General features: G+C 41.8%; 1 protein-coding gene across 1 annotated transcript in view; it reads left to right on the top strand.

Moving 5' to 3' along the window:
* The window catches only part of LOC124595974 (T-cell activation inhibitor, mitochondrial-like), a 338,719-nt gene that overhangs the window by 248,259 nt on the left and 62,931 nt on the right, over positions 1 to 27,529 (top strand). The window contains exon 8 of the mRNA XM_047134917.1: positions 26,947 to 27,090. Coding sequence (XP_046990873.1) covers positions 26,947 to 27,090 — 144 coding nt within the window. The remainder of the gene's footprint in view (positions 1 to 26,946; positions 27,091 to 27,529) is intronic.

The following is a 27,529-nucleotide window of genomic DNA, read 5'->3' as shown; positions in this document are numbered from 1 at the left end:
CAGATGAGAGAGAAGTGTTGAGGTTGTAAAGGAATGAGAATATATTGTCGTGGCCCTGAGTATAGATCATGAACATATCATCAATGAACAGACTATGGGTTTGGCATTTTGGAAGGCTAGGAAGAACTCTACATGACCCATAAACAGGTTGGCATTGAAGGGTGTCATGTGGGTGCCCATGACTGTGTTGCAGATTGTTTGTATACCTTTGCTTCAAAGGAGAAGTAGTTGTGAGCTAGGATAAAGTTAGTAAGGCATATGAGGTAGGAGGTTTGGAATCTGAAGGATGTTGGAAAAGATAGTGTTCAATAGTGGCAAGACTGTAGGCTTGAGGGGTGTTGGTCTATATGGAAAAGGTGACAACGGTGATGAGTAGGTATCCAAGAGGTAAAGGAGTTTGGGGATGGTGGAGAGTTGGTGAAGGAAGTGGTTTACATCTTTGATGTGGGGGCCTAGATTTTGGGCAATTGGTTGGAGGTGTTGGTCAATGAGGTCTGAAATTCTTTCAGTGGGGGCACAATAACCAGCAACAATGGAGCATCTAGGAATGTTGGGTTTGTGTGTTTTGGGGATCATGTAGAAGGTGGGTGTGGGGGATGTCATAAGGGTGAGGAGGGAAGTAGATTCACAGGAGAGGTTCTGGGAAGGGCCTAAGACTTTAAGTAGGGGTTGGAGGTTATGTTGGACTTCTGGGACAGGATCACTGGCACAGTTTTAAGTTGGAGGAGTCAGATAATTGGCAGAAGCACTCCACCAGGTAGTCACTGTGATTCATAATGTCAGTGGTGGAACCGTTGTCTACAGGTAGGACAATTAGGTCAGGATTTGTTTTGAGGTTGTGTATGGCTGTCCCCGCACCCACCCACTCCCCACCTTGCTGCTCTACAGCCTCCCGACTCAACACTGGTCCTGGTGGCAGTCTTCTCATGCCTCCGTATAGTTCCTGCATGCTCCACCAGACAGCATTCTACACTCGCCACACCCGTATCCTACTCCCTGCCCCCTCCAGATTTCTGTGTTCATTCAACGTGACAACTGCTTTCTGGTCTGTGCTGCTGAAGATGGTGGTCATACATGCTTGAGGTGTGTTTGCTTGTATGAATGAGTGTATATGTGTTTCCTCTTCTGAAAAATTCTTTGGCTGAATTTAAATTTGTAACAGTGCTTTTATTGTGCATGTCTGCAGCTCTGTGAGTCATCTTTATGGCAAGTAGCAGTCTATCCTTTTCCTTACATTATTATTATTATTCTAGTTTTGTCACTCAGAGATGACATGGATTGATGATGAACTGAAACTTTTTAATTATGTGGAAAAGTTCTGCTGTGAAATTCATTTGATCCTTTTACAGACTCCATGATACTTTACTTCATGTTGATATTTGCCTGTCTGTTAGCCACTTTCACATTATGTTAGCCAACAGGAAGAAATATCTTCATTTCAATGGTTGACATCTCTTCTACACTGATATTATCGTCCCCTACTGCTTTATAATTTGTGTAATACAGGTCTGTTGTAAAGCAGACTTGATACATGTAGCAACAACTATGTAAATGGTCTTTGCACCACAAAGCTTCCCAGATGTACTTGTTTCCAAGTGAACTGTTTAGCCGGCCGAAGTGGCCGTGCGGTTAAAGGCGCTGCAGTCTGGAACCGCAAGACCGCTACGGTCGCAGGTTCGAATCCTGCCTCGGGCATGGATGTTTGTGCTGTCCTTAGGTTAGATAGGTTTAACTAGTTCTAAGTTCTAGGGGACTAATGACCTCAGCAGTTGAGTCCCATAGTGCTCAGAGCCATTTTTTTGAACTGTTTAGACTGTGGTGGCTTGTTCTCTAGATGCATATATTAAACTTTTCTTCCTCAATCATAGTTATCAGACCAAGCTTTCCCATTAACTCTGTTTGCTCTCATGGAACTAGATACAGAGTCTCTGGATATCTGTAGGAGATTTATGACTGTTGTCTTGAAATAAATAAACACTGATAAGATTCTGAAACTGGGAGTATGTGTGTTCCATCTAACAGAAGATCAGCATTGCACCACAGTGGTCACAGATGTTTTGCTGCTCAGACAGCATTCCATCAACCAGATCTTAATTAATACTAGTGTCTTTGTCCTGGATTTCTTCTCCCTGGCTACCCTTCCATAAACTGGAAATAGAGAAGAGTGAAAAAAGGTCTCTATGTTCAAATACGTATTTGGTGTAAACTAAAATGACCCAAGAAGTAGCAACTTCGAGTTAAAACTCCTCCCATGAATAAGAAATACATAATGTGTGCACAAGTACAGGTTGTGATGCAGGAACAATGACATATGCAAGACAAGTTTGAGTCTGGCTGTGAATTGCACGCAGATAGCCAAAATGCTTAAGGAGGCCACTTGCATAAAGCAAGAAATCTGGGTTTGTGTACCAGTCTGGCACAAATTTCCATTGTCATCATTTCCTTCTACAGCTGATGGGTGTTCAAATTCGTGACTGTGTATACATTCATGTATTTCATTATGGCTGTATTCACCCAAGTGCCTGTTCATGCATGTCTGAAGAAACATTGCATCATTCTTTTTAACTACACAAGCAGTGTAATATTGTATTTATTCACCAATACCAGGCAGCAACCTTCAATTAAAATGCCCTTCTCTGTATGGACATTGTGTAATGTGTGTACAAGTATGGGAATGATGAGATATGGAAATTGGTGCCTGGTCATGATTTGTGCATGGATAGCCATTGCATTTAAGTTGACTGCTATTGTAAAGCAGTACAGAGGGCTAAGCAGAGACACCTCTGCATAAAGTCAGGATAGCTGTTGATAGCCTTTGATGCATTGGTGACTCACTAAAACATTATTATTTATTATTTTATTCTTAGTGTCTGCAAGTCATTGTTCTTCTGCACCAGCCTCAACTGTTGCTCATTCAGCTGCACTTGGGATTCTAGCCAATGTCTGTTGATTCAGCTCAATGATTGCATGCTCAGGATGTGATCTCAGTGACCCCAGTGCTGTGGCAGACAGCTGGCAACCAGGCACAGCCATTGCCCAGCATGAAGTGATTTTGTGCTGGCTGCTGGAATGCACGGTCTCACTCCGAATTCTATAATGTCCCTTGATGACCCATATACGCTGTACCTGGTGTTCATAGTTATGCAGTAGGTTGATCTCCTCCCAATCCCTGGTAGGTGTCAGTGCCCAAAGGCACCTGAGTTTTGAGCAGGAATGTGGTGCCCAACAGGCCCTGTTGCTGGCTTCCACATTGAAATCTGCTACTGGCAGCACTCTGCAGTGTGGTGTTGTTGGAAGACAGTCAGTTTCTCCATCGGTACCTGGTAGGTGGTGAGCAGCATGAAGTTCATCAAGTGCATGTCTTCGTCTAGTTCGTAGACTATTCTGTAGCATCTAGGACATACTGTAGATTCACTACAATGTGGTAATATGGTATTGAGTTTAGTGTGAGTGCTATCGATCCCAATGATCAACTCATGATGACAGCTGGAGAGCTGTAATATTTAAAAGGAGCTAGCATGAGGCTGTGAGGTGAAGCTTGGTTCATAATGACCCTATTCTATCCAAAGACACAAAAAAATACCGGTAGTATACAGGAAATGTTACAAAATCTTTTCAAGGAAGTGCGAAATATACATGAATACTTATGGAATTGAAACAGTTTAAGCCACAACAAAAGAGCTGTCATTACATAAGTAATGGCCATTTATCATATGTAGAGCATATCATGAATTCCAGTACACCACAAAGGACTTCTAATTACATGTGTAAACAGAGTAGTGCTGAAGAGAAGATCAGAGGTATAAGTGTTACAGTTGCACAAAATATTTAGGAGTTGGTCATGTGAAACTATACCATAAATGTTCACCAAAGATAGTCCAGCCCCTTCACTTAGCGAGAAACTTATCGTCAAGATATTTTTGAACCATATAACAAAAGTACTGTCTAAAGATCTTTGACCAAGAGTTTTCTTCAGTACTACTATATTTACACATGTTACTAGTATATTTTCTTTCAAAAGTCCTATGTGGTATACAGGAATTCATGACATGATCTACATACGAGATGTGGCCAAATGTGATGATGTGGCGTAAACTGTTTTAATCCTGTAAGTATTCGTGTATATTTTACACTTCCTGGGAAAAGAAATTATAACATTTCCTGTGTAGTACATGTATTTTTTGTATCTTTGGGTAGAATCCTTGAAGATAGTCTATGTCTGAAGCTGGTCGATATTTGGGTTTTAAATATAAAATAAGCTGATGGTCAAACAAGCATTATATACATTTCTTGATGGCCTTTAATAGTCACCTTCCACAAATGTTATTAGTAATAAGTGTATACATGCCTTGTATTAAAAAAAAATTAGTCTACAACTGTTGTCTGTGTTGCATCTCAATCTAAGTCTTGAATATTAGGTAGTGTAATTAATCTACTTTGTAACCGTGTCCTGCTGCATACAGTATTCACACTTACCACTTGTGTTACTTTTTACTAGTTCGTTTTCATTCCACAAATATCTGTTGGATAGTTAACTCAGTTGAACGAGACATCTGATGCTTTGTGCAAATGTAAGTTGCATAAATGAACACTAGAACCAAGGTTATGCTTGTCATTGATACATTGAAGCCCTCAGGGGCTCACTATTCATTTGCTGGGTTCAAGCTTGGTGACCCCAGGTTTTCTGAGCTGGGGACTTGTAAGTGCCACCAAACCCCTGTCACTGTAAGCTCCAGGCCTACTTTAGCAACCATTGCACAGTGTGGCAGTGGAACTTTGTGCGTCATTGAGAACAGAGATCTTGGCTTGACACCTGAACTGCAAGGATGGTAAAAACATCTATAAAAAACCCTCACTCTCTGAGTGTGCTGCACGCTGATGAGGTGCATGGCTGTTGAGCTGGATGTGGGGCCAAGATGGAACTCTCTGAATTATCTCCTTCTCCTCCTCCTCCTCCCAGCGGTAAGGGTGGACCACTGATAGGTACTAACACTAAGTCAAATAAGAGGGGTTGTGTAGCCAGTCCTCCTGACATAGAGGTAAAGTCTGAGAGTTTTAGGTTTAGTAAACGAACACATGCTGACAGTTGGAATATGTTTTTAATAGAGAAAAAAAAGAGGGCAGCTTCGAGGAAGTTTTGCCTTTGTATATTTAAAAAGGCTTAGAAGGCATTGCTGACAGTTTAAAAATCAGTTAAGTTATTATGTGATGGGACACTGTTGGTGGAAACACCAAGTTCTCAACAAGTTAAGCACCTACAGAAAGCGCAATGCCTTGGGGCACATGACATCGAAACTGAGCTGCACACCACCTTGAATTACAGCAAAAGTGTCGTCACATGCAGGAATCTGATGGACATTCGTAAAGAGGAAATGAAAGGTGAATGGGCTCACAAAGGTACAGTCGATGTGCAAAATAGGAAGGAAGGGAGGCAGATTGGGTTTAACATCCCATCGACATTGAGGTCATTAGAGACAAAGCACAAGCTCGGATTGTGTCGAGGATGGGGAAGGAAATCAGCTGTGCCCTTTCAAAGGAACTGTCCTAGCATTTACTTGAAGTGATTTAGGGAACTCAAGGAAAACTTAAATCTGCATGGCCGAGTGCTGATTTGAACTGTTGTCCTCCCAAATGCAAGTCCAGTGTGCTAACCACTGTGCCACCTTGGTCTGTACGCAAAATAATGTGAAGAGGATGAATGGGGATCTTGTAAAGTCTGACTAAAGTACATCTCCTTTACCTTGATGTTTAATACCACAAAACTTCCTGTGCGTGTTAAGGCAGGTTTCCGTCACCTATGTGTGTGGCTTTATATACAAATCCAATGCATTGTTTCAAATGCCAGCATTTGGGCATAATACTCTTGGGTCTCATGGAGAAGCTACTTGTGGCAAATGTGGCTAGGCCATCATGAAGGTGTCCCATGTTCCTGTCCGTTGAAGTGTGTGATTTGCTCTGGAGCTCACCCTGTCTGGAGCCTGGACTGCAGCATATACCTGGAAGAACAGAAGATGCAACAGCTTAAGACTACAAAGCACATCCAATATAATGAGGCCAAAACAATGTATAAAGGCTTGCTGCCCCTAGCGTTTGCTACCTCCTTTGATTCTGTTGTTAAACAGCCAGTGCAGAAAGCCGATGCTGATACACAAATGAAAGTTGCTGGAGTCAGCACTGGTAACTGGATATTGCTGCAGTCATTTTGAGTGGAGCTCCAGGCCCCTTAAAAGGTTCCATTTGGTATGCCGTCCAGTGCTGCCACAACCACAGCCATGGCTGCAAAGCCTACACAGGGAAAAAAATCAAAGGTGCAATGTCCACCACAGGTGGAATCGGGAAGTAAACAGCCTGACAATGTCAATGTCTTCCTCACTGACGTCTCTCTTGATTCTTCTTCAGAGGTGATGGACCTTGATATCAGGCTCAGGCAATCATCTCGCACCAGTAATCCCGTGATAGACGGCTCCCATCCTCCCCTGGAACATTAATGGGTTCAAGACACATGTGGAGGAATTGAAGGCCGTAGCACAGGAACATTCCCTGTGCTTGTTTTTGCAAGAAACACATTTTAAAGCATCTGGTGCCCCTGTCTTATGGAGAGCTATACACTCAATCACAAGGATGACCCACCCCTTGGGTTTGGGGGTTAGAATAGGCTGGAGGGATACCTGCCTGTCGTAAGAGATGACTAAAAGGAATCTCCTACTTTTTGACCTTAACCATCTTATATCCATCATGCGCTGAGACCTTCTGCACCTGTTATTGTCATGGCTCCGCAACTCCACCCATAATCCAGCTATTTGGGTGAGGATACCGTACTGGATGCATAATCTATATTTGTTGTTTGCTGTCATCTTCTGCACCCATGACAATAATGGATCTTTTTGCACTCAATATCCAGCATGGTAGCCAGTCCATCGTGGGGGGGTTGTCATGTACCCTTTTGACGTAGCCTGCTGACAACTCAGGGATAGCTCTGTTGATGCCTGAGCTGCAAATTCACAATGTATGCCAAGGATTTAATGCCCACCTACCTGGGGCATCAGGACTCCAGGCAATGACCATCCTGCCAGGTGGCCTTTGTTGAGGCGGGATGGCACTCATGAAGAAAGCCCCTGGTCAGAGTGTGTGGCATCAGGGCAGATGACCTGCATTGAAGTGGGCCAAGCCATCTTTTGCTGGTAGTCAGATGACCCCAGCAGTCTCTAAGAAAGAAAGGCTAGATTTCAATGCCAAGAAGTATGACCCCAATTCATTCCACTCCCTGTAGGGGGAATGTAGGGCTACAGAAGCAAGACAGCCATATTCAGCTCATTACTTAGTTTGCACCAGAACTGATGGGTACTTCTTTCTGGTTATAAAGTGTTTATTTTTTGTTGAAAATGTAGATGATAAGTTTGGGGAAATGGCGGTCGAAAATGAGAAATGAGTCAGTCCTCATTAAGACAGCATGTCCAGCCCAGTCACATGCTTTGCCTGCCTGTGACAAGCTGGATGATATTCCAATTTCAGTCACTCCACATAAAAGCTTAAACATGGTCCAGGGGCTTATTTTTCATCGAGACTTCCTGTTGCAGTCGGACAACAGGCTACATGCCAGTTTAGAATGACAGGGTGTCCACTTTGTCCAGAGCATCTATAGGGGATGAAAAGATAATATGTTTGCTATGGGTGCCTTCATCTTGGCCTTTAGTATGATTCATTACCTGAAAAGATCAAGGTGGTGATATACCGATGTGATGTTAAACCATACGTCTCTCCACCCATGTGCAGTGCTCTAAGTGCTGGAAATTCGGGTACGTCTTCCTGGTGCAATTTGAGTACCACATGTAGAGACTGAAAATATCCATTTCATCTGAATAGTCCATGTTCCCCTCTTTCCACCTGTGTCAACTATGGAGAGCACCACTCCCCCTGCTTACTGGACTGCACGGTTTCCTGAAAGCAGAGGAAATTTATGGCATACAAGACCCTGGATAGGCTGACTTACCAATAGGCTAAAAAGAAATATGTCCAGTTGTATCCTGTTTGATTGATATCATCCTATGCTGCAGCTCCCTCACTGTTGATGGTGGTTCCCTCATCTCTGCCTCCTACAGTGGCCCGTCTTGGTGGTTGGGGGCACCTCTTCTTCCATTACTCCCAAAGCTCCCCCCCCCCCCCCCCCCCCAAATGCTAGGGACATTGGTCCCCACACACCACCACTGGAGATACAACAGCCTCCTCTGGCTCCTCTCACATGAAAGGGTTCCCTTGGGACTCTACCTTCCAATGTCTCCACCCGTGGAACAGTGAGCACCAGCAGTGGCTGAAGGAGGCACAGTCTGCTGATCGAAGGGCTTCACACTCTTCCTCTGACACTGAAGCTACTTCAGAGAAGCCCACCCAGCAAGCCCCCAAAGAGCAGCAGGAGGGCAAACAGATGAAGAAAAAACTTTTGAGAAACAAGGGACTCTGGTGGTCCCCACACTACCACTCCTTACAAGTTCCATGTCTGAGAATGAGGTTGAGATTCTAGTGTCCCCCAAGGACCTAGATCTCACCGGTGCCTCAGAAGCAATAGTATTACATATGTGCATTCAACAACCAGTGGCGACAGTTGACTCAGAGGCGTAAACTGCATCCTTGGTCCCTTCATGTCCTCCCGGACTACAGAAAGCATCACCCTCCAATGGACTTTAAGCAGTTTTTTCCACCACCTGGCTCAGCTATGACAACTCTTAAGCATGGCAGCTGTTTTCTGTGTTGCCCTTCAGGAGACCTGGTTTCCAGCAATGTGGACCCTCTGCCTTTCATGGCTGTCGGGGGTATTACAATCATAATGACTATAAGAGGCTGTCAGGTGGAGTATATGTCTTCAACCTTGTATGTAAAGAACCTGTGCCCCTTCAAACAGCTTTAGAATCTTTGGGTGTCAGGGTGAGGACAACACACAAAATTATCATCTGCAATTTCTACCTCCCTCCAGGTAGCAAAGTACCGCAAAATGTATTGGCTGCACTAATTTCTCAACTTTCCCCATCTTTTCTACTTTTGGGTGAATTCAATGATCATAACCCTTTGAGGGGTGGAACCAAGATTACTGGCCATGCAAAGATATTGAGATTCTACTAATTCAATTTGACCTTTGCCTCCTAAATACAGATGTGGCACATGGCACACACTTGGCCATTGATTTCTCAGTTTGCAATTCTGGCCTCCTACCATCTTTACCCCAGAGAGCTCAAGATGACTTTTATGGTACTGACCACTTTCCTCTCTTCCTGTTCCTTCCGGCATCACTCACCTGGACACTTGCCCAGTTGGGCTTTTACCAAGGCTGACTGGGGGTGCTTTCACCTCTGCTACCACCATTGGATCTCCATCACATGGCAACGTAGATGTTGTGATCCAGAATATTACTATGACCATTGTTTCTGCAGCTGAATCAACAATCCCTTCCTCAGGCTACCCTGGCGAAAGACAGTGTCATGGTGGTTGCTGGTAAGTGCTGCGGCCATTAGAGATTGTAGGTGGGCTCTACATCAAAAGCAGCACCCATCAATGTAGCACCTCATTGCATTCAAACGGCTCTGTGCCCAGGTCTGTCAACTAATCAAACTACAGAAGCAGGAGAGTTGGGAGTGGTACGTCTCTGCCATTGGAACACAAACCTCTCCTTCCTAGATTTGGACTAAGATCAGACACCTTTACAGCTGGTGCTTCCCACAATTCCTTGCATATCCAAGAGAATTGGGTCGCACAGGGTTCTGTACTGAGTGTCCCTCTCTTTTTAGTGGCCGTTACTGATCAAACAGCAGCTGTGGGGTCCTCAGTATCACCTTTCTTATATGCTGATGCCTTTTGTATTTCCTTTTGCTCATCTACTGTTGCTGTGGCTTTAATGTCGACTGCAGGGAGCCATACGAAAGGTGCAGTCACTGGCCCTCACCCCCAGTTTTCAGTTTTCAGCCTCCAAGACTTAGGTCATCCACTTCTGTCACCATTGTTTGATTCATCTGCGCACACAACTTTATCTTAATGACCATTTCTGTAATGTAGTGGACTCTATCACTTTTCAGGACTGGTTTTCAACACCCACTTATCTTGGCTCTCCCATATTTGTCAGCTGAAGCAAAAGTGCAGGCAGCATCTTAACATTCTTCATTCCCTGAGTCACACTGACTGGGGTGCAGATTGCCATACACTGTTGCAGCTGTACGGAGCTCTTGTACAGTCCCATCTTGACTATGGGAGCCCGATGTATGGTTCAGCATTGCCGTCAACATTGCAGATGATGTGACCTAGGGTTCAGAGGCATTTACACGGATGGCTCGATCGTTGATGTCATGTTGGGTTTTCTTACCCATGCAGGACATACTGACTTGTGCTCCTTGCCCAGAGCTGTAATGTTGTCACTGCAGAGCTGGTAGCTATCTCTTGCACTCTTGAGCACATCTGTTGCAGTGCCTGAGAATCTTTCTCCATTTGTAGTGACTCCTTGAGCACCTTACAAGCTCTTGACCAGTGCTATCCTTGCCATCCTTTGGTAATTGCCATCCAAGGGTGTGTTTACGTCCTCAGACAACGTGCATGGTTAGTGGTCTTCATATGGACCCCAGGACATAGTTGAATCCTGAGAAGTGAACGTGCCAACAGGCTAGCCAAAGAGGCTACTCATAACCGAAGTCTGGAGATCGACATACTGGATCTGATCTTCAGTCAGTATTATGTCACAAAGTTCTTGTGTTCTGGACTACTGAATGTGCTTCCTGACTTTGCTGAATAAGTTATGTATGATAAAGGAGATGATGAATGTGTGGAGGTCCTCCATGTGAGTTTCTCACAAGGACTCCAATGTCCTTTGCTGGCTCTGCATTGATCATACTTTGGTAACTCACGGTCACTTCCTATGTTGCAAGGAGCCACCTTAGTGTGATGTGGTTCATGTTTGACAATGGTCCATGTCTTGCTGGACTGTCCAAATTTAGTCACCCTGAGCCAGACTTTTAATCTCTGTGAAGTGCTCCCATCGATTTTAGGTGACAGCGCCTCAACGGCTAACATAGTTTTGCAGTTGCCACTGAATTTCATGCACGTTGGAGGATTACCATTTGCGCATTGTATTTATCTCTGCTAGATACAATAGACTCTGAGGCTCTCACAGATCTTATGGTACAACTCCCCCAACCATTTCTTCTCCTGGGAGACTTCAATGCCTATCATGCCCTGTGGGGCTTGACCTCTGTTTGCCCGTGGGGTCAGGTTTTGAAGAGCCTTCTGACATCTCAAGAGCTGTGCATCCTGAAAACTGGTGCTTCCACTCATTTCTGTGCTGCTACTGGGTCATTCTCAGCCATTGACCTATCTCTCTGCTCTCCAGCCCTTGCAGACTCTGTTCATTGGGAAGTCATTGACGACCTTCATTACAGTGACTTCTTCTCATTCCCCATTCACCTACTGTATGGAGGATTGCTTGGAAAGATGCCACTAAACTGGATGAAGAGCAGGTATAACTGGATGCTGTTCAGCACGCTGGTTGTGTGTTTGAACAATGCGACTGTGTTCAGGAATGGATGGACCATATCACACGAGTGATCCACCATGCTGCTGACTTATTTGTCCCAAAGTCTTCCGGTCATCTTAGGAGAAGATCTATATGTTGGTGGACTGCTGAGTGCCATTCAGCAATCAGGAAAAGACGTGTGGCTCTTTCCCAGTTTAAATGATGCCTGACAGCAAACCACCTCAAAGCCTTTCAAGATGCAAAAACAGGAGCTCAATGCATAATTTAGGAGAGTAATATAAGATCATGGCGAGAGTTCCTGCACTGCATCAATCGTTCCACTTGTCCTACAAAAGTATGGGGAGCCATCCAGAGGATTTCCGATAAACACAGTCATTTATCAATAGCAGCAGGGCTCTGGCAGTGACTTCAGGCACTGCCTGGAGACACTGTTCAGATATTGGCAGAACATTTTGCAAAAACTGCCACCAAGGCAAGCCAGGATCTGGTATGGTGTATTTCCACTACCACACAACTGTAGAGAGGGGGAAGTTGGACTTCAGATCCAAAGATTCTGAGTCTAACATATACCCTTCCTCCATGTTGGAGCTGGTATCGGCTCTGTCTGAGACTTGTGATACTGCACCCGGTCAAGACTAAATCCAGTACTGCATGTTTCAATAATTGCCAGCAGTGTCGAAGGACATCCTCCTCGAATGTTTTAATTTGATATGGCAGTCAATTCTGTTTCCCAACTGCCCGCATCTCGTGGTCACGCGGTAGCGTTCTCGCTTCCCTGGCCCGGGTTCCCGGGTTCGATTCCCAGCGGGGTCAGGGATTTTCTCTGCCTCGTGATGGCTGGGTGTTGTGTGCTGTCCTTAAGTTAGATAGGTTTAAGTATTCTAAGTTCTAGGGGACTGATGACCATAGATGTTAAGTCCCATAGTGCTCAGAGCCATTTGAACCATTTTCTTTCCCAACTCACGGAGAGAGGCTATTCTGATACCTCTCCTCAACCCAGGAAAGGACCACTCATGTCCTAGTAGTTATCAGAGTATTGTGTTAATGAGCTGCGTAGGAAAGACATTGGTGTGAATGATTAACCATTGTCTAGTCTGGTTGCTAGAGACCAGGCAACTTCTTAGCCACTCTCATTCTGGATTCGAGAGATTTCAGTCTACTGTTGACAACGTGACCCTGCTAGAGGCAGCTATTCAGCAGGCTTTCCTACGTTAACATCACTGTATCAGCATATTCTTAGATTTCAGTAAGGCATACGATGCTACTTGGAGACAAAGTATTCTCATAAAACTGCATCAGTGGGGCTTTTGTGGCCACCTCTCCATCTTCATACAGTGTTTCCTGTCCCAGCAATGTTTTAAGATGTGAGTTGTTGATACACTGTCAGATCATTTTAAGCAGGATAATGGTGTCCCACAAGGCACTGTTTTAACTGTTCCCGTTTTTGCCATAGCCACAAACTGTATCACATGTACAGTAAGGAGTCTTGTAAAGTGCTCGTTATATGTGGATGATTTAGCTGTTTTCTGTTTGTCCACTAGTGTTGCAACAGTGATCCATCAATTGAAAATTACAGTGCATTTATTAGAGGAATGGGCTGCAAAGACGGGTTTTCAGTTTTCTGCAGATGAGTGTGTATGTGTTTATTTTAATCATCCTCACCGTATTTATAATTTACATGACTTCCATATGAGGGATGCCATGCTCCATCTTAGAGACTCTGTGAGGTTCCTGGGTCTCATTTTTTACTCAAACTGGTCATGGCTGCCACACCTGAGAGATCTGAAAGCCAGGACCCTGAAGGCTCTAACATCATAAAGTACCTTAGCCACAGGTATTGGGGAGTGGGCAGGGTGTATCTGCTCCTGTTTAATAGAGCTTCTGTGCGTTCGCGGTGAGACTATGGGTGCACGGTGTGTAGATCGACGAGGCCTTCTTATTTGAAGGTCATTGACACTGTTCATCATGAGGGGATTAGACTGGACAAAGGTGCTTATAGGACCATCCCCATACCCAGTCTCTGTGCTGAGGCTGGAGAACTGCCACTTACAATTTGATGGCACCCCTCATGGTGCGTGAGGCATGTGTGTTTCTTGCAGCTACAAATGCACCCACACACCTCATTGGTACTCATCCCTCTCTGGAAAGCCTTTTTACTATTGTCCATGAACAACAAGACCATTTGGGATCTACGTGTGACATGTGCTGGAGTTACTTGGAATGGAGTACAACATTTGTACCTAACAGACAAAGTAGTCCAGAATATTCAGGATGCCCTTGTCCAACTACGACGAATGGGGAAAGGTCTTTCTGTTGGGTACCAGGACACAGGTATTGCAGGGAGCGAAAAGCCGGATCTAGCAGCCAAGGAGGAGTGCTGTGATCCTCAGGTATTTCGTTGTGCTATCCATCCTCCTGCATGCTATCACAAGACTATTGAGGTTCAAAGTCATGTGTTGATCAGAAGGCAAATGGTTGGAAGTGACAGACACAAATCTGTGTCTAGTAAAGCCAACGGTCTGGTTCTGGCATACCTCCTTCAAGTCATGTTATGCGCTCATAGGCAGCACACCGCGCCTGGTACAGGGCGGCGCTCAGGCACCACAGCACAGCTACGACTCCTGATGATGGGCTTATACAGTCCGAAAGCAGTCGTGTGAAAATAAAGTAATTTACAACTGAAGCGGTATTTTCAACCTCTGCCATGTTGATGGAATGAGGTCCTCCTTAGTCACCTTTGCATATGCCACAGCCCTATGAAGCATGGCTTCTTGCTTTGGCGAGAGGACTCTCCAGTGTTTGTGGCTTGTGGTGTACAGATCACATCACACCACAATTTATTGGACTGTGTTTTATTTTTCAATCAACGGGCCATGGTGGATTGGCTGCTGGATCTGCTGTCTATTTTAGCTAACTTTAAAGCGAATGTTGTTTGAGTTATAAAGTTTTGTGAATTGTCCAACACTTTTCCCAAGATTTTAGGAGAGGGGTTTAATGTGTTAACTGGCTGACTGGCTCATCCAAGTTTTATTGTAAGTGGTCAGCAAGTGACATTTCATTGTGCTTTTCTTTTAGCTCCTTTGTCTTTTACTTGTGCACTAATTTCATGTACGAGATAGAGTGACTGTGGAGTCATTTTGAGTGTATGAGTGTGCAACAATTTTAGAGATTATCTCCACAATTGTTTATTTTAATGACTTCAAAGGTGCTGATAACCTCACCATCGAGTTCCCATAAGATCCAAACACACGCAATACACTGAAAACAATAGCATTTGTCTATGGTCCTTGCGATTTGTATCACAGGTTGCATTACTTGAGTGCTTGAAATTTGTCCTTTTTCTGAAGTTGTTGTTTTGTCTATGGATTGTAACAGAGTGGAATCTAAGGTATCATTAACACAGGTTAGATTCTTGTAAGTAATGTGTGTGGTGAAATGATAATTGATTCAACACCCTAGCTGCAAACAGGCATTGATATATATCATTGGCGACATGTTGAAAATGTGTGCCCAACTGGGACTCGAACCCAGGATCTCCTGCTTATATGGCAGACGCTCTATCCATCTGAGCCACCGAGGGCACAAAGGATAGTGTACCTGCAGGGACTTATTGCCTGTTTGCAGCTAGGGTGTCGACTCAATTGTCATTTCATTCTAGAGAAGCTGCATGGTCGTCAATGGTATCTGTTCTTTAGAGAACAGATACTACCTTCAAATATGTGTGGTGGTTCCTGTGGCCAAAACAACACTGGTCAGGACACATTAATCATTACTATGTCATAAAAGAAGGTTGTACACGTGGAAGAATCCTGGAGACACTAGAAGGTATCAGATAGATTATATAATGGTAAGACAGAGATTTAGGAACCAGGTTTTGAATTGTAAGACATTTCCATCGGCAGATGTGGACTCTGACCACAATCTATTGGTTATGAACTGTAAATTAAAACTGAAGAAATTGCAAAAAGGTGGGAATGTAAGAAGATGGGACCTGGATAAACTGACTAAAACTGAGGTTGTACAGAGTTTCAGGGAGAGCATAAGGGAACAATCGACAGGAATGGGGGAAAGGAATACAGTAGAAGAAGAATGGGTTGCTCTGAGGGATGAAGTAGTGAAGGCAGCAGAGGATCAAATAGGTAAAAAGACGAGGGCTAGTAGAAATCCTTGGGTAACAGAAGAAATATTGAATTTAACTGATGAAGGAGAAAATATAAAAATGCAGTAAATGAAGCAGGCAGAAAGGGATACAAACGTCTCAAAAATGAGATCAACAGGAAGTGCAAAATGGCTAAACAGGGATGGCTAGAGGACAAATGTAAGGATGTAGAGGCTTATCTCACTAGGGGTAAGATCGATACTGCCTACAGGAAAATTAAAGAGACCTTTGGAGAAAAGAGAGCCACTTGTATGAATATCAAGAGCTCAGATGGAAACCCATTCTAAGCAAAGAAGGGAAAGCAGAAAGGTGGAAGGAGTATATAGAGGGTCTATACAAGGGCGATGTACTTGAGGAAAATATTGAGTAAATGGAAGAGGATGTAGATGAAGATGAAATGGGAGATACGATACTGCGTGAAGAGTTTGACACAGCACTGAAAGACCTGAGTTGAAACAAAGCCCTGGGAGTAGATAACATTCCATTAGAACTATTGACGGCCTTGGGAGAGCCAGTCCTGACAAAACTCTACCATCTGGTGAGCAAGATGTATGAGACAGGTGAAATACCCTCAGACTTCAAGAAGAATATAATAATTCCAATCCCAAAGAAAGCAGGTGTTGACAGATGTGAAAATTGCCGAACTATAAGTTTAATAAATCACAGCTGCAAAATACTAACATGAATTCTTTAGAGACGAATGGAAAATCTGGTAGAAGCCGACCTTGGGGAAGATCAGTTTGGATTCTGTAGAAATATTGGAACACATGAGGCAGTACTGACCTTACAACTTATCTTAGAAGAAAGATTAAGGAAAGGTAAACCTACGTTTCTAGCATTTGTAGACTTACAGAAAGCTTTTGACAAAGTTGACTGGAATACTCTCTTTCAAATTCTAAAGGTGGCAGGGGTAAAATACAGGGAGCAAAAGGCTATTTACAATTTGTACAGAAACCAGATGGCAGTTACAAGAGTCGAGGGGCATGAAAGGGAAGCAGTGGTTGGGAAGGGAGTGAACCAGGGTTGTAGCCTCTCCCCAATATTTTTCAATCTGTATATTGAGCAAGCAGTAAAGGAAATGAAAGAAAAATTCAGAGTAAGTATTACAATCCATGGAGAAGAAATAAAAACTTTGAGGTTCGCCGATGCCATTGTAGTTCTGTCAGAGACAGCAAAGGACTTGGAAGAGCAGTTGAACGGAATGGACAGTGTCTTGAAAGGAGGATATAAGATGAACATCAACAAAAGCAAAACGAGGATAATGGAATGTAGTCGAATTAAGTCGGGGGATGCTGAGGGATTAGATTAGGAAATGAGACATTTAAAGTAGTTAAAGGAATTTTGCTATTTGGGGAGCAAAATAACTGATGATGGTCGAAGTAGAGAAGATAGAAAATGTAGACTGGCAATGGCAAGGAAAGCGTTTCTGAAGAAGAGAAATTTTTTAACTTCGAGTATAGATTTAAGTGTCAGGAAGTCGTTTCTGAAAGTATTTGTATGGAGTGTAGCCATGTATGGAAGTGAAACATGGACGATTAATAGTTTGGACAAGAAGAGAATAGAAGCTTTCGAAATGTGATGCTACAGAAGAATGCTGAAGATTAGATGGGTAGATCACATAACTAATGAGGAGGTATTGAATAGAATTGGGGAGAAGAGCAGTTTGTGGCACAACTTGACAAAAAGAAATTACCGGTTGGTAGGACATGTTCTGAGGCATTAAGGGATCACAAATTTAGAATTGGAGGGCAGCATGGAGGGTAAAAATCGTAGGAGGAGACCAAGAGATGAATACACTAAGCAGATTTAGTAGGATGTAGGTTGCAGTAAGTACTGGAAGATGAAGAAGCTTGCACAGGATAGGGTGGCGTGGGGGGCTGCGTCGGACCAGTCTCAGGACTGAAGACAACAACAACATGTCCATGATAGTAGCTGGAAGATAAAATTGTCTTCCTGGTATTTCACATCTAATTCTCTTAATTAACAATCCATTGACTTGCAATTCTAGTTTCATGTTCCTGGTTGGTTTACTGTTTTTATAGCAAGCAATAATTACTGTTTCGGTTGTAAATGTGGATTAAATCCAGTGATCTTTGATTTTCTGGAATTTTTACTGGTGAACTAACACTTTTTTATCACAGTCTACTACTTCCATTTCCCCTAAAAACAACTTCATCTCACATGATGGCTGTTCGTTTGTATCACTCTTGTTGGACAAATAATATTTTCTGTAATACAATCTCATAAATCTGCTACAGATGTACTGACATAAGCATCTCACTGTGTAGAAACTAATATTACTTTGTGAGTTTTTATCTGTATCCATTTCCCAGTTGTGGTGTTTAAAGTTTTGATATCTTCATTATCTCATTATCCACTGTTCCAAACACAGTTTTTAACAATTTCCTTCCTGCATCCTTGTTTTCTACATATTAGTGTTTGTGGTACTATTTCTGTTAACTGTTGAAACTGAAAACTCAGTTTGTCATAATAGAGTTTTAATTCCTTAGAGAAAAGGAACTACCATCAATCCCCTCCCTCCTTTACACATGTAAATAAACACAGAACGTGATGAGCAAAGAAAAGTAAGACTAACCTAAGTAACTGAAAAATTCTATATGTGTACTTTACATGAAATTTATCCTATTTCTTAGACCTAAGTGCATAAGATATGTTTCTCTGATGTTCCTTTTTTCTTGGTAATTTTCTTTTTATGCAACAGTTGAAGGAATCTGTGGCAGTTCATGAGTCTGACATCCAAATGGTTTGCTTCTACTTAACATGGACTGTAGAATTCTACATGACAACTGTAATTTTATGTTGATTGGTGAAGTCATTTTGATAACTTGGTAAAGTCCATGATACTTCAATAATTTTAATTTTTTTAATTTTTTAATTTTGGGATATACAGATTACCTAGTAGTACCCACTGTCCTATTGTGCATTGTAGCAGTTGACTTGTTCATTGCCTAATATGTTCTTGCTTTTGTAAAGCTTTTGTGTTGGCACGCTTTACCCTTTGCCAAATTTCTCTGAATTTTCTGACAGTTTTGTATGAACTACATCAGAAGTTGATGACATTTTTCACCCATATATTACCTCGTACAGTGAGAGGCTAGTCCAGGATGAACTTTTGAATTATATGCACCCACAACAAAATTTAAATATATGTCCCGATCTGAATTCTATGCATTTATGTAATGACTTAATATTTTGGATAAAGTATGGTGAACTCATTCTGTCTGTCCATTCATTTGAGAGTGAAATAGACTAGTTCGTAGCATGCATAAACATTCTGTCTGTCCATTCATTTGAGGATGGACTGGATTAGAACGTAACAAATATAAGCAAGATAACTGTGACATTAGTTCAGATGCAGAGTTAGTTCCCTGGTCTGTAATAATGGTCTCTGGCACACCAAATTTCAGTAACGAGTTGTTTATTGTATTACCATGGACGCCTTCTTATTTGGGATGGCTGCCATAATTGAATATCATGAAATATGATCTAACATCATAGGGAGGTATTTATTACACACTTGTGTTGTATTAAAAGATCCTAAAACATCCAATTCTACCTTAGAAAATGGTCTATCAGCTTCTGGTAGTCTCTGTAGCTGAAGTTTTTAGTGACTTCAGTCTGTCTTTTTGCACACAGAATGCAGTTTCTTACATACTTTTCTACATCACTAATCTACATTTGACATTAAAATCTTTCAGCTACGTGTCCATGAGTTGTTCTTTTCCGTCCATGACCTGATAAGATTTGGTCATGTGCCTGACATAATACTTCTATTCACAGTGCTGCGGGAATTACAACACAAGCTCTGCACATTGTAGATCTGCATAGCAAGCCTGCTTGCATTTCAGACTGGGGTTTGGCATGAAACAATTGACACTCACTGTCAGCCGATTATGCCTTTATCCGATCTGCCTGACTTCCACTTACTAATTGTAAAACTGCTATCTTATTGCTTAGGGTATCAGTATTTGTATCTTCAACTCCTGAATTATGAATTACTTCATAGTCAAAGTCACTTAATTTTAATGCCCACTTGTTAATCGACTTAATGGATCTAGCAACCCAAATAACCATTTTAAAGATGCATAACCTGCAATCGCTTTGAATTTACAACCATACAAATAGCAACGAAAATAAGAGATTCTGTAAGTAACTGTCAAATAATTAGTTTCATCCAGTTGTCTGCAGGTATATGCCACATGTTCTATCCAATCAACAATCTGCCTTAAAATGCAACCAAAAGGATTGTTGGAGGAATCACATGCAAGTTTGAATTTCTGTTCAGAATCAGGAAATATTAACACTGGATCTGATATTAATATCTCCTTGAGTTTCTCGAATGCTTCTTGACATTGACCATTGCACAGCGACACTCAGTATACTAAATTGCTGCATGACCATACCATCTAAAAGCAGAACAAGCTATTGGTATGAACTTATTGCATGGTTCAATATGACCCATGAAATGACAAATAGTACATCTCACCAGTACTAAATATGTCTTTTTAGAATTTTCTCTGAATTCTGACAAATCAACAGGTTTCATAGTTTTCACGAAAAATACTTTGGACATAGCACACCCATCAGTATACCTTAACTCTACCATATCACAACCAAAGAAAAATATTTTTCATGCTTCCTGCATTGCAGTTACTGCTGCAGTGTGGAAATGTCGTTGTTGCAGACCACTGCCTCTGAATTTCAGGCATTGGGGACAAACAGTTATGATGATGGTATCGGAATGCACACTTCTGCCAGTAGTTTACAGAGCCCCACACAGAGATGCCGCTATGTGTGGTTAGGATAGTTGTTGGGAACCTTTGAAGTATCAGTAACACTAGTAAAACATTATTACAGTTCAGTCTTTTATTCTCAGTGTTTACATGTCTTCTGCACCAGCCTCAACAGTTGCTCATTCAGCTGCACATTGGAATCTAGCTGACGTCGGCTGATTCAGCTCAGTGATTGCATGCCCAGGATGTGATGTCAGTGAACCTGGCGCTGCGGCAGACAACCGGCAACCAGGCACAAACATTGCCCAGGACAAAGTGATTTTGTGCTGGCTGCTGCAATGAACTCGGTCCCACTCTGAATTCTACAATGCCCCTTGATGACCCATACACAATGTACCTGGTGTTTGTAGTTGTACAGTAGATTGATCTCCTTCTAATCCCTGGTAGATGTAGGTACTCAAAGGCACCTGAGTGTTGAGTAGGAATGTGGTCCCCAACAGGCCCTGTTGCTGGCTTCCAGTTTGAAATCTGCTACTGGCAGCACTCTGTGATGTGGTGTTGTTGGAAGACCGTCAGTTTCTCCATCAGTAGCTGGTAGGTGGTGAGTAGCATGAAGTTCATCATGTGAAGACCATCTCTTGAGTAAATCTTTGTCTATTCGTAGACTGTGCTGGAGCATCTAGGACATAGATTCACTACAGTGTGGTAATCATGGCATCAAATGCTATTAGTGTGAATGTCATCGATCCCAATGATTATCTCATGACGAGAGCTGGAGAGCTGTAATATTTAAAAGAAGCTAGTGTGAGGCTTGGTTCGCAATGACCACATGCATCGTCTGTAGCCTGCTATATTAACTTAAAAGGCTGTTAACTGCTGTGTCATTTCCTTGCTATGTACTCTTGTGAAAGAGATGAGGTAATCTTGCAACGTGTCTTACAAGCTAACAAATATGCCTGTATCACTTCCTTCGATTTTCTGTCACAGTCTCCTTTCTGCTGAGTGTGTATCTGCACTTGACAGATGGTGTCGTAGTATGTCATCAACCTGACCTGCTTGTGACATTCTGGCTCGCTTCCAAATTTGTCTCTGGCATGCCTTGAGTTTGCCTGTGGCAATATGAATGAGTCTTAATAAAAATTTCCAGTTTCTACCCATTAATTTTCTCTGCCATAACAGTGGGAAATCCAGGTTTTGTGTCCTGGTCTGGCACAAATTTTCACTGTTGTCATTCCCTGTACAGGTCATGGCTGTTCATATTCGCAACTGTGAATACATTTGATGTATTTCATAGTGGCTGTAGTCACCACAGTGCCTGTTCTTTGAATATGCATGCATGTGTGAAAGAACACTGCATTGTTCTTGTTAACATCAGAGGGACTGCAGTATCATAATAATTTTAGTGTCTTATGTAGTGACTGAACATCATCAGTAACAAAAACCATTAAACAGTAAATGAATTGAGAAGTGAATGTAAGAAATCCAAGATCCTTAAAAAAATTCTCTGCAATAGGTGCATCTATCTGCTGTACAAAATATTGTAATTGCTCCAATCTACTGAATAAAAACTTTGTTTACTGTAGCTACATTTGTCCCACAAGATAGAGGGGAGAAAATATGCAAAATAGGGTCTTTGGGTGGACAACTATTGATGCCACATCTCTTTACACTAACATCCCTAATGCCCATGGCCTTACCGCGTTGAACACTATCTTTCCGAACACTCAACAGATTCCAAATCTACTATGTCCTTCCTAATCACCATGACCAACTATATTCTACCCCACAGTCACTTTTCCTTTGAAGGCATTACTTAAAAACAAATCCGGGGTGCAGCTGTGGGCACTCACATGGCACCATCCTATTCCAACCTATTCATGGGCCATCTAGAGGAATCCTTCCTAAAAACCCAGAATCCCAAATCCCTTACCTGGTTCAGACTCAATGATGACATCTTCAGGATCTGAATCGATCGTGAGGTCACCCTATCCACATTCCTCGAGAACCTCAGTGATTTCTTCCCCATTGCACTTCACCTGGTCATACTCAACCTAACAAGCGATCTACCTCAATGTTGACCTCCACCACAAAGATGGCTACATCAGTACCTCCATCCATATCAGACCTACCAACCACCAGCAATACCTCCACTTTGACAGCTGCCATCCACTCTATACCAACAAGTTTCTTCCATACAAGCTATCATCCCATGGCCATTGCATCTGTAGTGATGAGCGGTCCCTCCCAAAGTACACCAAAAGTGTCACTGCAACCTTCACAGACCATAATTACTCTCCCAACCGTGTACAAAAACAGAACTCCTGTGTCTTATCTCTCCAATCATCCACCACCTCCCAAAGTCTCACTGTCTGGCCACAGAGGAGCATTCCAGTTGTGACTCTGGAAAACTCAGGACTGGAGCAATTGAATCACATTCTCCGGCAGGGTTTCAACTAATTCTCCGGCAGGGTTTCAGCTACCTCTTGTCATGCCCTGAAATGAGAAATGTCCTACCCACAGTCCTTTTACCTCTCTCCTTTTTCGCTTCCTCCTCCAAGTCCCCCTTCCTGCTGTATTCTATCGTAGGTCTTCCTCAAAAACTTTTCAAAATTTGCTTATTTCCAGTTTTAGATGTTACTGCATCATATTTAAGTCTGTCAGAAAATAGTCTCAGTTGTTTGACTGATTACACTGTTAGCTTAGGGGTAGATCTATCATGTAAGCACAATATTTTAATAATCTGTAGCAAACATGATCATTGTGTGTGTTGTTATGCCCAGAAATTTGATTAATTTTCGGTTATCTGAACATATCCTGTTGTTCTATGACCATGCTCAGAAAAATGATCAATTTTATTTGTGTCTCATGATTTTACAACACAACACCACTTTCAGCATCCTCTCTTTTTTTCTTGATCACTTAATTGGCTTTTCTTTGATAAATCAAAGTTTTTTCTGTTTGTCGAAGAAACAAGAAGACTGGTTTATATAATATTTAAATAACCTTAGTCTTTTGTGTTATTTGAACCACAGCTATTCCCTTTTATCTGTTAGATTAATTGTTTTGATAACTCAGGGATACTCTTATAGCTCTCAAAAGCTTCCAATGCTAAATAGTTCTTTTTCCTGTAATTTGTTAGTTATAGAACACAATAGCATTCGTAATGGCTTTAATTATTCATAATTTTAATTGCAGTAAATAAGATTGTAAATATCAATGAAATTGATTTTTAGTGTTATGCATTTACATCACATTTACTAAACTGTACGTGTTCTCTCAGGTGTTGCTAACAGAGAAATGCACAAACCTTAACTCGACAGACAGGATATCACAATATCAGAATGCATAATCATGCTACAATACTCTCATTCCAGTTTTTCTTGATACTTCAGTTAAAAAGAATACAAAGCTCTTTTTTAAAATAAGAATGCAATAAATGCAGAGTTCTGCAACACTGAACTCTGGGAGTTTCTTCCATCACTGGCTGTCACATGTATTATGATGGTGGCCGGTTCCGCATGTGAGGATACTGCCATCTAAATGTTGCATGGGTTGTTCATTCAAGATAAAACAAAAAGAAACTGAGTGAGGTGGCAAAGTGGTTAGCAAACTGGACTTGTACTCAGGAGGATGACAGTTCAAACCTACGTCCGACCATCCAGATTTAGGTTTTCCTTGATTTCCCTAAATTGCTTCAGGCAAATTCTGGGATAGTTCCTTTGAAAGGGCACAGCCAACTTCCTTCCCCATCCTTCCCTAATCCAGTGGGACCTATGACCTCGCTGTTTGATCCCCTCCCCCACATTAGCCAGCCAACAAACAGAAATACACCTTGATTAAATATTGGTTTCAAGTAAAAACATGCACATATATAATCAAGTCTTGATACTTTATGTCACACTTTGGTAGCTAGTAGAACTATTCTATTTTAGTGATGCAATGAATTTTCTATCTTCTTTGGAGATGTATTTTTGAAACTAATATCTGGTGTGAGTGAATATGGGATCTGATGAAGTAAACTTGATGTATCTGCATTTGGTTGTGTATGGGTGAGTGCAATGTTTCTTGTCACTGTGAGAAGGCAGTAATCTAGTTTTATGGCTAATTATTTTTCAGTGTGTCCCCATTTACATCTCAGCCATTTACTTGAGACTCAGTTTTATTTGTATTGCTATTTTTGTTTTTTGTTATTTAATAATGTTCCAAAGAGTTTTATTTTTGAGCACAGAGCTTGTATTTCACTTTTTTAATGACAGACTGGACGATTTTACCATACTGATGGGTATAGAATTCATCTCTTGACCACAGCTTTTGTGAAGGTTCAGATCTCTCTGCCTTGCACAAAATACCCACCAGTTATCCATTCATTGTTCTTGATTGTGTTATATGTTACTATTTTTTAATTTTGGAGAAAACAATATTCGAAGTGCTATAGGAGTATGTTTAAAAGTTAGTTAAATTTTTCAACTGCACTGTATGCTTCATAAATCTCTTTCCATTGTTCTGACCTCTCTCCAATACTTTGATCAAATCATTACTTATGATTCTGTGATACAACACTTATGTTATATGATCTGCATAGTTTATTGTTAGCATTTGACCATCATGTTTTGATAAACCATTCACCATTGCTTTTATGTATCAGTCACTGAAGGCTGATACTATCTCAACTTATCCATGCTTGCATTCAGGAGAAGGCGCTTTACATAAAGGTGCAATGTTTGTAATAAAGAGCCAACTGTCAAAAAAGAAACTACTTGACCCTGTCATTGCTGGCTTGGACTAATTGTTACCATATTAGAAAAATTCCCCCTTTCATTTATCTCCCTCCTCTTCAACAAGCAAATTCCACTGTGTCCTAGTTTAGATTTTGTCTGCTGCAGTGTCAGAGATCAATAACTACTTTCCTCTGAACTGCTAATGTGTTACCAAGAAAAATGTGATGATTAGAGATAACAGACATTAATTCATAGTATTGTGAGGATGAACTGTGAGACACTTTCTAAAGTTCTGCCTATGTGGAAGCCCAGTTGAGACCATTGTTAAAAAGTTGCAGAACATTGCTTATGGTCTTAGTTTGCAAACAGAATGCTGTATTGATACCAGAACTATCCAGTATTGTGCTTTACAGACTGTAGTTGTGGAGTCTAACATTATGTTTTGAGTAGTTTTTTGAGTAGAAGTCTCACAACTGTCTAGCCATTAACTTTGCCATCATAGTAATTTTTAATTTATCAGTTGTTGCACTCTATTTAGTAGTGTGTGTGTGTGTGTGTGTGTGTGTGTGTGTGTGTGTGTGTGATAGATACGAGGGTTGGAACTTAAATAGTGGCAACTATTTATTCACAACCGATACAAAAGAGTTACATGTTTGCACCTGTTACTGTCCTTCAAAGCAGTCACCAGTGTTGTATAGAACCAGTTGCCAGCGATGTGTAATGCATAGTATACCATTAGCAGAGCCTGTTCTGTTGATGGTGCGAATGGAGCGGTCTACTGCCTGTTGAATCTCTGAAACAGTTCTGAAGTGAATGCCACGAAGTGGTTCCTTCATCTTTAGAATCAAATCAAAGTCACTTAAGTCCGGGGAGTATGGTGGATGGTACAGTATTTCCCAGTCCCATCAACCAAACAAAGCAGCCACAGCTTGCGCTGTATGCACTCACGCATTGACGTGCAAAATGATGGGCGGGTTGCGCAGAAAGTGTCACCACTTCTTTCGCAGAGCATTCTGGGTCACCGCAGAAGGCAAAAGTGCGTCATAGCCGCAGTATGGTGAAAGTTATGGTGAGTCTCCTGTACAACTGTGATGGTGTTATCCTAACGCTTTACGTTCCTCCACAGCAGACCGTCAGTGCACAGTATTACTTTTCATTTTTGAAGCATCACCTGTGAACAGCTTTGCGAAAGAAGTGCAACACTTTCTGCACAACCCACCCATCATTCTGGATGACAATGTGCAGGTGCATACAGTGCTAGCTGTGGCTGCTCTGTTTGGTTGATGGGCCTGGGAAGTACTGTACCATCCACCATACTTCCCGGACTTAAGTGACTTTGATTTGATTCCGAAGATGAAGGAACCACTTCGTGGCATTCGCTTCAGAACTGTTCCAGTGATTCAACAGGCAGTAGACCGCTCCATTTGTACTGTCAACAGAACAGGCTCTGCTAACGGTATACTACACCTTCCACATCACTGGCAACGGGTTCTACACAATGCTGGTGACTACTTTGAAGGACAGTAACAGGTGAAAACAAGTAACTCTTTTGTAACGGTTGTGAATAAATAGTTGCCACTATTTAAGTTCCAACCCTCATAGTATTGATAGATTGATAGATAGATAGAGAGAGAGAGAGAGAGAGAGAGAGAGAGAGAGGGAATCTGTTTTGTGTATTAGACATTAGACTCTCACTGTGTTGCCAGTTTGAAATGTAATTATTTGTATGTTCTGGACATAATTTTTTGTTTGTTGAGAAGTTATTTTGTCTTTTCAATTCTTTACTATATCTAACTTTTATTTTCCCAGGAAATTTCAGCCAAAAGTGATGGCAAAGCACTATGAAAACCATTTACGTCGTCTTATGACGTCTCTTGGTGACTACAGAGGAAGAACTGGCTATCCTAGGCACTGGCCCAACACACTGGAAAACTATGAATTAGTTGTAGAAACGTGAGTGATTGTGTTTGTAGAATACAGTTGTTAATCTTTTATGTATTTTAATTATTTTTTTCTTTCACAGTCATAACCCCATATTATGACAATGAAAGTAGGCCGGATGAGGTATGTCTGTTATATTTATACATAACAACTTTATGCTACACATTAATTTTACAAAATTCAATACTTGGCTAGATCTGTTGGGGAGTGATGTGACAAGGATTATAAGATACAGTTGGGATGTAAGTTGTGTGTGTGTGTGTGTGTGTGTGTGTGTGTGTGTGTGTGTGTGTGTACATACATACGTACATATGTACGTACGTATGTATACACACAATATGCTCTGGAGAAGAATGCAAATTTGCAAGGTGAGTTGCTATGTTGTGGTCCACACAAGTAATGGGAATGCAGTTGGGTTATGTCTTCGACAACTCTCAATATTTCAACAGGT

Source organism: Schistocerca americana, chromosome 2, assembly GCF_021461395.2.
Source record: "Schistocerca americana isolate TAMUIC-IGC-003095 chromosome 2, iqSchAmer2.1, whole genome shotgun sequence".
NCBI classification, from domain to species: Eukaryota; Metazoa; Arthropoda; class Insecta; order Orthoptera; family Acrididae; genus Schistocerca; species Schistocerca americana.
Note: the sequence above shows the minus strand (reverse complement) of the source record. Positions and strands in the feature narration are given on the sequence as shown.